The following is an 11,770-nucleotide window of genomic DNA, read 5'->3' on the forward strand; positions in this document are numbered from 1 at the left end:
CATATCGTGGTAGTGTTTTCCAAGTAAATATCTGCTATTGGTCCAGAGGCTGGCCCAAGCTCCTGCTCCCCCTACCCCATATGCATGGTTACTGTGTCTTCCAGGTTGCTGTCATTAGGTCCAGGGTAGGAAGAGTCAAATCAAGTAGGCCTTCCAGTGACAGCTGGTCATCATCAACCTTAACCAGAAGCCATGTCTTTACTAGCAACCAAGGTTTGCATGGCCCAGAGCGAGCCTTCACAGCCTTACACTAACATGGGGTTTGCTATTGTCATAATGGGGGGTGGTAAAGACTCAGTTCCTTGCTTGAGGTAAGTGGGGCCACACAAAGTTGTCTCCCTGTTGGTCAGCATCGTTCTTAAGATTTCTTTGACTTTGGGCTGTTAGCAGTCCTGCCTCTGGTTTCCCCTACCCCTCTGAAAGAGGACGTTGGGTTTCTCCCCCAGCTGCTTCCTCTGGACTGGATTTCTTGGCTTTGCTTGGCTGCTTTGGGTTTTCAACGGAGCAGACAGAATATTTTTCCCACTTATTTCCCTAAGGGGTGAACTCCTGCTCCTAATTAGTCCATCCCCAGCCCGAAGCCCCATAGAGCGCAACCTATAACAATTAGGAACTCGGAGGTTTATTGGTGGAAGTACAGAAGCACTTTGTTATAAACACCATCATACCTCTCCCGTGGTCTTTGGCCCACAGTGGGAAAACAGCGTTATAGGAGGCGGTAGCAAGTTCACGGATCACCCTGTTTTGGCTAGGTGTCAGGGTCCCAAAAGGTTCTCTCCTAGGGAACTGGCAACAGGAGCCTGCAGGAAGTGCTCATCTGGATTCTCTTGTTCCCAGAGACTGTGGCTCAAGGCAGCTCTCATGGGTATATTCAAGTTGACTGGAGATGCCACTCTCGAGGGTGTCTTATAGCTGTCCAGATTGTCTATTTTGATGGCAACGTTCGTGTTACTGTTGGAGCCCAGGAATTTGGGGGTCATGGAAAGCAATAAAAGAAAAAGAAAGCGTGGTTAAGAATTTAATTTAAAAACCATTTTTAAATTCTGTCTTTTCCAGGACAAGTGCCTTGAGCACAGACGTGAACGTGGCAGTGATGGCCAGTGACAACATGTATGTGTGGTGTGACATATCGAGAGGGACTTGAGCAGAGAAAGCCAAGCAGGAGGGAGGCTCGAGCTAAGGCCTGCTCTGAGGAACTGGAACAGACTTCCCTCCAAACCCTAAGTGTCGTCTTTATGTGTTGAGAACCTCATGTTAATTAACACGCTGAAACCTGCCAGGCATCACCATAACGCCAAAGAAAACCTTAAGACAGCTCTCAGAAACAGTAACAACTGAACAAAAAGTCACAGCCACATAGTGCGTCTAGGAAAACACAGAGTGTTGCTACATTTCTTAAAATTTTGATTTTTTTTTTAAAGATTTTTTATTTATTTATTTGACAGAGATAGAGACAGCCAGTGAGAGAGGGAACACAAGCAGGGGGAGTGGGAGAGGAAGAAGCAGGCTCATAGCAGAGGAGCCCGATGTGGGGCTCGATCCCATAACGCCGGGATCACGCCCTGAGCCGAAGGCAGGCGCTTAACCGCTGTGCCACCCAGGCGCCCCTAAAATTTTGATTCTAAGTGAAACGCATGCTTATTTTCTTTCTGCACACTCTCCTTTTATCCTTTCATTTCCCTTAAGACATTATATGCTTTGTTTGCTCTTGTATTCTCCCCGGGTTAGGCTTCGTTTTGGAAATAATTGTTTCTTTAAAAAATGTCTGATTCTTTCCTCAGTTTTATCACCACATTTATAAATCTTTTAAATTCTGAGTTGTGGGGGCGCCTGGGTGGCACAGCGGTTGGGCGTCTGCCTTCGGCTCAGGGCGTGATCCCAGCATTGTGGGATCGAGCCCCACATCAGGCTCTTCCGCTGTGAGCCTGCTTCTTCCTCTCCCACTCCCCCTGCTTGTGTTCCCTCTCTCTCTGGCTGTCTCTATCTCTGTCGAATGAATAAAATCTTAAAAAAAAAAAAATTCTGAGTTGTGTTGTTTTTTCATATATTCTATCACTTTCTTAATTTCTTCCAGCTCATTCTGAGATGCTGGGCTGTAGCTTTCACCTGTTTTGCAGGCACATCTTTTAATGTGCTTTCGTTGTCTATAAGCGCTTATGCTGCATATACTCCTTTTTTCCTTAAGTAATTTTATGTGGGGTTTGATTACTATCCTTTTCTGATAGTTCTTTTGTTGTTTTGGTTTTTGGTTTTTGGTTTTTTTGGTCAGAGAGAGAGTGAGAGAGCTCAAGCAGGGGAAGCAGCAGGCAGAGGGAGAAGCAGGCTCCCCGCTGAGCAAGGAGCCCGATGTGGGACTCCTGGGATCATGACCTGAGCCAAGGGCCGACTCTTCTAACCGACTGAGCCACCCAGGTGTCCCAACAGATGGTTAACTTTAGGGAATGAGGGTGGGTCAAGGTAGCTTTCTGGTTTGGGCTCTAGAGCTCCCTCTTGTGTCGTTTTTGTGAAGTGTTTATGGCCCTGTACTTTTTAGGATTCCGGGGGCTGTGTTCCTCTTGCCTGTCTTTAGCTTTAAAAGAAGCCCTGCCCGAGAAGACTCCCTTAAAGGGCAAGGGGGCTCTGACGGCTAGTGCCTGGGTGGCATGGATCCCTGCAGAGCCAGGGTCTGAGGGGGTGGTGGCTGGATGAAAGGAAGGTGTCAGAGGATCACCAGAGTTGCAGTGGGGGAGTGAGGGGGATGTCAGGTTTGGGTTGTCAAAGAACCCAAGAAAGCTCATAAGAGAAGTGAGCTTTAAATTAGGAAACGGAACAAGAGGAGTGACAACCCAGTCCCCACCACGGAGGACCATCTGAACACGAGGCCAGGCTGAGGGAATCTATGAACAGTTCAGAGTTTTGATGATTATCAGGCACCACATGTTTTCGTTTCAGAATTGACACTGCTTTTGCAATTTAAAGGGACCAAAGGACCTTTTATATTCTAAGGGGGAGCCCATAGGCTTCTGGGGCTTGTCAGAGAACCAGCTTTTATCTCGGGGCAAGAAGAACACTTCTCCCACTGAAAAAATTATAAAGAGAAGACAGAAATAAATTTACATTTTGATGATACCCTTCAAGTCGTACTTGTTCAATGTATTGGTTGCACGATATTGCTTTTGTTTTCCATCACCTGTCGCACAGAGTCCCATACAATTACTTAGCAAATTAGTAAATGGCGTTGGAGCCATCTCTGCTTTGGGCTACTGTCTATTCTGTCCATTTTACAGAACAGATAAGTGAGGCAAAGAGAACTCTGAATTGTCTCACCCAGGGGACCGTGGTGAGATGGGACTGGAGACACTCAAGATCTAACTCCCTGAGCCTGCTTTATTAGCTTACCCTTCTTTGAGTTAATTTACTCATCTCTCATTCCTTTTATTGAGCACAGTCTATGAAAGCACTGCGGTTTGCCTAGGAAATACGCAGACCAATCAGCACAGACCCTGTTTCCAAGGACAGGCTTATAGTAAAACCAAGGGGAGAAGTCGTATGCATAACTGTCTTGAATAAAAAGAAGGAACTGAGGTGGTTTGGCGGAGGGTGTCACTGACGCCACCCATGGGTCAGTGTGGCGGGAAGGGATGTTGGAGCTGCCTGCTTGGAAGACCTACCTGTCTGCTGTGAGCTGGGGCCTTCCTGAGATATTCGAGAAACTGCCACTGGTCTGCTCGGCCGCCAACAGCATGAAGTTTTCGCTGGGCTGAGTGGATGATGGGACGCTGCTTTCAGGCTGGGTGGAGAAATTTACAGTCAGATGACCAGGTCTGCACTCTGAGAGTTCGTGGCCTCCTCGGGCCAGAACCTTGAAAGAACTCACCCAAATCTTCCAGCCTATACCTGGGAACCGATTCCTTAAACATTAAGCCCTGGAATCATCAGACCACAATTGGGCCCCTGGCAGGATCACCTCCTCCTCTTTCTGATGGGCTGCTATGGCTACTGCTCACAGACATAAGAAGCCAGGGCCGCAGAGCTGTCAAGCTGACTTTGGAAGTTAGTGACAGCAGACCTAAAGCCTTCAACTTAAATGAGAGGAGGAAAGTGTTTAGATTCGGAAACCTGAAGGCATTAGGCAATCCAGCCTATCAGGTTCTTTCTTTCTGTGCCTCTACCCTAACCAGGTCCAGGAAAAGCCTTCTCTGTGTCAAAAGGCGTGGGGGTGGGGGGAGCCTCAAAAAAACTGAAAGGGAAAAGCAAATCCCTGGGGGAAAGATTTGCAGAAACTTGTGACTAAAGGGTTAAAATTCTTGATGTATAAAAAGCTTTATTGTACAAATCGATTTAGAAAAACACAAAGCTGCCAATAGAAAAATAGCCAAAGAACACAATAGACAATGCAAAAATATATATATATATATAAAACAATATTCAAATTCACTGCAAATCAAAGACCTGCTATTTTTTGTACCTATTGTATTGGAAAATTTATTAAAATGTATACTTCTCAATTGTGATAAGGATACAGTGACACAGACACTCATTGGAGAGAGTATACTTCGGCATGAATTTCCTGGAAATAATCTGGCCATATGTATCAAGAGCCTTCAAAATGTTCATACCCTTTGGGGGCGCCTGGGTGGCACAGCGGTTAAAGCGTCTGCCTTCGGCTCAGGGCGTGATCCCGGCGTTATGGGATCGAGCCCCACATCAGGCTCTTCTGCTATGAGCCTGCTTCTTCCTCTCCCACTCCCCCTGCTTGTGTTCCCTCTCTCGCTGGCTGTCTCTATCTCTGTCAAATAAATAAATAAAATCTTTAAAAAAAAAATGTTCATACCCTTTGAATTCTGCTTCGAATAATCTATTCCGAGAAAACAATCAGAAAAGTGGACCAGACACATAAATGCTTGTTTTAGCATCACTTACAATAATGAAAAGTTAGAAACAACTCTAAATGGCTGATAATAGGAGAATGGCAAAGTGAATTTTAATGCATTCAAACAACTGCTGAACGGCACGAAATTATCAAAATGGTGTGCATAAAGAATTGTAAAAAGAAATGGGAAAATGCTTCTGATAGGATGATCTAAGTTGGAAAAAGCAACATTCAGAAACCTAAAATATAGTTAATACCTTCAAATATATAAAATAAAAATTAATTTTAAATGGAAGACTGCTAAGAAACAAAACGAACGAACATAGGGGGAAGAAAAAGAAAGGCAAACCGGGAAGCAGACTCTTAACTATAGAGAACTGAGGGTTGCTGGAGGGGAGGTGGGGCGGTGCGGGGATGGGGGTTAAGGAGGGCACTTGGGACGAGCACGAGTATGGTGTGTGCTTGTGTACCGGTGTTGTAGCTAAGTGATGAATCACTAAATTTTACACCTGAAACTAGTATTACATTGTATGCTAACTGGAATTTAAATAAAAACTTGGAGAAAGAAAAAAATTATAATAATAAATAAATAAATAAATAAATAAATAAATAAATAAATAAAACCTGGATTAGATAGACTCCTAGGAACTTCAACCTAGCCTCTAACCTTTAAAGAATAAATGTTTTCAAAGTTTTAAAATACTCAACAATGTGAAAGCACATGCAAAATTCTTCCGTTGATAGGAAGAAGACAGCATAACTTTAATGCCAAAACCTAATAAAGATCAAACAAAAAGAGAAAAATAATAATAAATAAAATGAAAGACTGGAAGGAAGTATGCCAGAATGTTCCCAGTGATTGCCTGGGGTTGGAGAGAAGTGGGAGCTATTTTTCTGTGATTTTCCAAATTTCTTCAGTGAGCATTATTCTTTTATAAAACTGGGGGCGGGGGGAACCCAACAGAAAACAATTTTTAAGTGAGCTAAGCACTTTAGAGCTTTTTTAAGGAAAAGTAAATGAATTTGCTTTTTATGTTTGTAGACCTCAGTCTGGCGTGTGCATGTCATTGACCCTTGAAAATGAAGTCTGCCCCGACAAGGCTAGACTTTAACATCATCAGTCTTCGGAGGCGCTGCGCTCGGCACCCCCCACCCCCCACTCGCTGCCGGTCTTGGCGGGAGACCCCACTTACTGTTGTTCTAGGGGAGCTGTTGGACATTTTGGGCACCAGGCAGTGAGTGAACTGGATTCTCGGGTCTTTGGTGGTGATGGACAGACCCTTCTGCAGAATTTTCACCAAGCGGATCCAGAATTGAAACACAGCCTCTGGGTGTTTTTCGTGGAGCCTCAGGTAGTAGATCTTTTCGGTCACTGTCCTAACCCGCAGGATGCGTTGGAGCCGGTCACAGACCTGGAGCTCCACAAACTTCAGGGGGAGAATCCTGGACACAATCAGGAAATTGTCATAGGGAGGAGCTCACCAGTTCAATCAGCCACCCTGTGCCTCCTGAGCTCTCGGCCCAACCTCCCTAGGCTCTCGCCTCTGCTTGGGGGATGCCCCAGGGAGGATGCTCGTGGCCTGGGAGTGGGAATGATTAGTAAGACAGACTCTTCCCTGACTTCCAAGGCCTTCATCGCTAAAGAGCCTGCCCACATCAATAATAATGGCAGACAGTCGACGTGGAACATCTCATTCAATCCTCCCAACAACCCTCTGATGAAAGATACTGTTAATTCCATTTTACAGATGTCGAAACTGAGGGTCAGAACAGCTAACTGACTTGCCCAAGTTTAGATCTTGGTAAGCAGGACCTGGAACTGAGGTGTTCTGACACCGTTTCCAGATCTTCCCCCTATATCCTAGTTAACCTGTGTTGAGAAAGTTAAGAAGGATGGATGTCCTATACATGCGGTTTTCTTTTTTTTCAGTTTTAACACTCCATAATCCCATCTCACTTTCATACCCCTCACCTTTTTTGGGGGGGATCCCCTAAGTCTATAAATGTAAATAAGTTTATATAAGTATAAATGAAGACAATATAAATATATAAATAAAAATATAAGAATATATATAAATAAATCAATATAAATATTAAATAAATAAATAAGTCAAAATAAATAGACAAACAAACAAATAAATAAATAAATGGAAGCCAAGATCCTGAAAGACCAGGCAGAGACGGGGATGAGTGCTCTCTGCCCACAGCACCAAGCACAGTGCCTGGTAGACTAAAGAAACGTTTGTTAAATTAATGAGTGAATTCTACATAGTTTATACCTGAACACACTGTCCTTTTATCTAAAATCCAGCTGCAAAACAATGCGGTCTTCCCACCCCTTCCGGCCCCTCCCTCCAGCCTTTCTTTACCTGCTGAGGGTGACCTCAGGAGCACAGTCAGGTGTGCTCCAGGAGGAAAACTGACCCTGGGGCCAGGTGACGTTGGCCATCAGGAGGACGTTGGGGAGTGGCAAGGAGGGCACCGAGGAGGTCACCCCGAGGATCACAGTGGTAGACCCTTCACAGACATCCATCCAGCTTCCGGGCTTAGTGACCTAGAAATCAGCCCCAGGGACATGGGTCAGAGAGAAGCCTTAGCTAAGGGTGAAAGAACAGGAGTGCTAGAAAGCAGCACGTCCACTTGGTGACATACTTGGAGCACCTGAGCTTCTCGCAGGTGTGTGGCACCCTGGGCTGGGCCATGACCGGCATCCATCTTTCCTGTGGGTCTCCCCAGATAGACCAGCTCACTGGTAACAGGAAACTGTGTTGCCCTTCTTTGTGTCCTCTGTGTTATCTTGCTATAAAGATTTTGTTTGTTTGCTTATTTATTTATTTATTTGTTTCTTTATTTATTTAATTTGAGTTGGGGGGAGAGAGAGAGAGTGGGGGACCAGACAGGGAGGGAGAGGGACAAGCAGACTCTGGTGTTGAGTGGGGAGCCCTATGTGGGGCTCCATCTCATGACCCTGAGATCATGACTTGAGCCGACGAGTCAGATGCTTAACCGACTGAGCCACCCAGGTGTCCTTGCATTACTGCATTATCTAACTTTAAAAGGATGCGTTAGTAAGAAAAAGCTGAGAGGCATTGAAATTTTATTCCTCTGTCCTTGGGTAGAAGCCAGCAAGGCTTCTAATGATCTGGAAGGGAAATTGTGTAAAGAAAGTTCCAGAAGGGGAAGAGAGTGAGGAAAGAGCTGTTGAATGGGGAAACCCAGGAAGCCCAACGTGAGGGAGGTTTGGGGAGTTTCCTGCAAGGTGAGGGAGGGCCCAGCTTGTTGCTGGATCTTGAGTGAAATAAGTACCTGTTTTCTTGCAGCATCTGAGGCTGGAGCAGGACAAGGAGACTGGACGCTTGGCACTGGGCACAGTGTTTCAGCTAGGACACCCCCACCTCACTGTCCAGGGCGGGCAGAGACGCCTCCAAGGAACCACAGGGACCAGGGTAAGGAACATTTGAGAAGGGACCCCTATGTTCCCAAGACCAGAGGGCCTCCTCCCAATGCTCTAGACTTTGTAGGACCATCAGGACCATTTCACAGCCATGGTGGAACTGGGGACAAGGGGACAGCCCCAGGAAGGACTGAAATTTAAGTCCCACAAAGCTGACTAGAAGTTACTCCTAGAAAAGTGAATTTTTATTTTGAAGGGGAAAAAAACAACAACAACATTTCTCGGAGCCCATGTTGTACAATGAGATTCATATGTATTATAGAACACAGGGGGCTGCAAGCATTGACAGTAAGTGCCAGAGAAACATTTGTGGGTGATGTTTCTTAGAGGTGATGGCAGAGATTCTGAGGAGAGGGGAGAAAAGGAACCACTTACCTGTGTGGGTTGGATCCTTTCAAGTAAACGTTTTGGGTTTTTGTTGTTGTTGTTGTTGTTGTTCTGTTTTTTAAGATTTATCTATTCGCGAGAGAGTGAGCATGGGGGGGGGCAGAGGGAGAAAGAATCTTAAGCAGACTCTGTGCTGAGCGCGGAGCCCAATGCTAGGCTCAATCCCACGACCCCGAGATCACGACTGGAGCAGAAACTAAGAGTGGGACTCTCAGCCAACTGCGCCACTCAGGTGCCCCTCAAGCAGACTTGTGACACCCCCGTGGGGCAGCTTCAGCAGGCGGGCTCTCCCCCTCCCTGCTGCAGTCTGAGTTTCCTGCTGCCTGGGTCACTACGTGTCCACCCAGGGAATCTAAACAGTTTTAATGTCAGGTCAAAGAGAACATATTAAGAGAATAAACCGCCTGCCACAACACCACACCCCAACAGAAACGACTGGAATTTGGTATCCCGAGAGTCTGGATGTCCCACGTCACTGCTCCTTCTCCACCGAGACCGGGTTAGGAAGGAGCACGCCCCCTAGTGGCAAGTTGATGGCCCCACGCTGCGGCCCCCGTGGAGCAGCGCGGGAACCAGGGGGCACCCGGAGCCAGGAACCGGCTGTCTGAAATCTGAGGGACTTCATCAGGGAGTAGCTCACTGCTGTGCGAAGGCATCTCCAAATTAAGCTCAGATTGTCTCCACTCTGTCCTGTAAGTCACTGCTTTGTGACTCCATCACGCAGATTCCTGACTGCAGACCCTCCCTGTGCATTTCAGCCTCCTGCCTTTGCCCCGTACTTGAAGTCCCTTGGCCTCCAGTGTCCTCCCCCTGCTCTTCCACTTACCAAAGTCTCAGTGAAGCCTCAAAGAATGGCTTAACCCCCTTTTCTGGGGCGCCTTCTTCAACTGCTAAAGTCCCAAGAGTGCCCTAAACTCTCTAGACACTGGCACCGCCCCCCTCTGCTCATGCCTTAGGGATCAGCTGGTCCAAACCACCTGACAGAGCTTTCTTAGCAGCTACCATTTTATAACATGCCCTCTAAGTTGACAACTTCGTAAGTTCCTTGGCCAGGGACACTATCTGATCGCTCTCTATCTCCTGCCCCGCACGCAGCACCCAGGTGCCGACTGAGGAGCTGGTGATGCCACGCCTGCCCACGAGCAGGGTGTGCAGGTCCCAGCGAGACCTCTAGAGGGGGGCAGGCAGCCCTTCAAAAAGATGTCATACTTTTTTTTTTTTTAAGTAAAATCTACCCCCAATGTGGGGCTTGAACTCACCACCCCAAGACCAAGAGTCTCGTGCTCCACCGACTGACCCAGCCGGGTGCCCCAAGCTATATTAAAATGACTGCCCCAGGGATGCCTGGGGGGCTCAGTCGGTTGAGCAGCTGCTTTTGGCTCGAGTTGTGATCCCAGGGTCCTGGGATCGAGTCCCACATGGAACTCCTTGTTCAGAGGGGAGCCTGCCTCTTCCTCTGCCTGCTGCTTCCCCTGGTTGTGCTCTCTATGTCTCTCTGACAAATAAATAAATAAAATCAAAAAAATAATAAAATGACTGCCCCATACTTTCAATGGCCCCATGTTTCCTAGGCCAGAAATGCTCACTTCCATTGGCCATATCACCACCCTTTAGGGGATGTAGGATCTGGGCAAGGCCGATCCTAGGGGCTTGGCTCTCAAACAAGGCTGTTTCTAAACCATCCCAGAGAGAGGAGGTTGGATTTCAGAGCAGGGATTCTGACAGCAAACTTTGTTCCCTCTAACCAACCATCCCCTCCCCAGTGGCCCTGGGAGGGTGCCTACGGACCCTGCTTGGAGACTGAGCTCTGATGGGCCCTTTTGCAGGGTATAATTCTGTTTCTGAAGGCGTGCGACCTGCAGGGAGCCCCAGGACGCTCTAGGCACAAACTGAGCTGAACTTGGGATCCAGACCCTCTGGTTGTCCCTAGCCTTGGCGGCTTCCTTCTCTTTCCCAGGGCTTTCAGATGCCACAGCATTTTTGGATCAACCCTTAGGAACAAGTTTTGGAAAGGGAAAGGGAGTGGGCTTTGAGCTGCACATGGGTACCTGGATAAAGTTGCTTTCAAACACCACCGAGTCGGCGAACAAGTTGAATTCTGGAGAATGAATCAGTTGACAAAGAAGGCCATCTTCCACCCCAAGTTCCACTCCAGGGCCTTGTTCCCTGACCTCAGGTGGGAGGCCCCTAATCTTACTCATTGGTTCTTGGGAAGAATGGGCTGGGGACCATTTCTGGGGCTCCACGCAGACCCAGCCCGATTCCGAGGTGTTGGTGTGACCACTACTCCCCCCACCTCCACAGCTCCACCTCCCCTCCTGACTTACAGGCTGTCCACCAGGCCAGGGAGGGCCTGTCGGCTCACAATGGCAGGCATGACATCAAGGAATGTGAGGGGTAACAACAGGAAAGGAAAAATAGAAGAGGCAAGGAAGGATTGGGGGTGGAGCAGGGCTTTTTTCCTCCCCTTTCCTACACACGACACACTACCAGTAATGTAGTCCTATTCCATTTTTCACTCCATCTCTCTGTATCCATGAGGAAAATGACTGCCCCATGGTTATGCCAAGAGAGCAGGCCAGCACAGCAAGGCAGGCTCTCGGGAAACCCACAGCCTTCAATCCTCTCCCCCCGCAGGGAAGCCCCTCATAAAAATTTTCTCTGAGTGAACTGATCGCCTAAAGTCAGGCCCTCACCTGGCCAGAGGAGCTCAGGACAGAGGCAAGCAATTCACTCCAATCTTTCCTAACCCATTTTTAAACGAGATAAAATGAGAATTTTTTTTTTAAAATGGGATAAAACGAGAATAAAATGAGATAAAATGAGAATTTTTTTTTTTAAAAAAACAGGCTGTTAACAAAGCAAAGAGGCTTATTTATTTGGAAACAGTGGGCAAATGAGGAAGTGCGGCATAGTAGTGAACTGGAGCCAGCCTGTAAGAGATACTGAAACCCGTTCAGTTTTCAGGAGTTTTACAGGGCAGTTGTTAAACACGGCCATTATTAAAAATTTAATTATATAAATTTACACTTACATACATTATACAAAAGCAAAGGTAATGGCCCAAACTCATCTTC

General features: G+C 47.0%; 1 protein-coding gene across 1 annotated transcript; it reads right to left on the reverse strand.

Moving 5' to 3' along the window:
• Positions 1-755: 755 nt before the first annotated feature.
• GARIN1A (golgi associated RAB2 interactor 1A) lies at positions 756-11,374 on the reverse strand. The gene is made up of 5 exons (XM_045793694.2): positions 10,742-11,374; positions 7,222-7,406; positions 6,046-6,295; positions 3,651-3,769; positions 756-951 (listed from the first exon to the last, which is right to left on the reverse strand). The coding sequence occupies exons 1-5, from the start codon at positions 10,892-10,894 to the stop codon at positions 756-758; spliced, it is 903 nt and encodes a 300-aa protein (XP_045649650.1). The 5' UTR covers positions 10,895-11,374.
• Between the last annotated feature and the right edge of the window lie 396 nt (positions 11,375-11,770).

This window comes from Ursus americanus, chromosome 3 (genome assembly GCF_024610735.1).
Source record: "Ursus americanus isolate L20-20 chromosome 3, mUrsAme1.1.p, whole genome shotgun sequence".
Lineage (NCBI taxonomy): Eukaryota > Metazoa > Chordata > Mammalia > Carnivora > Ursidae > Ursus > Ursus americanus.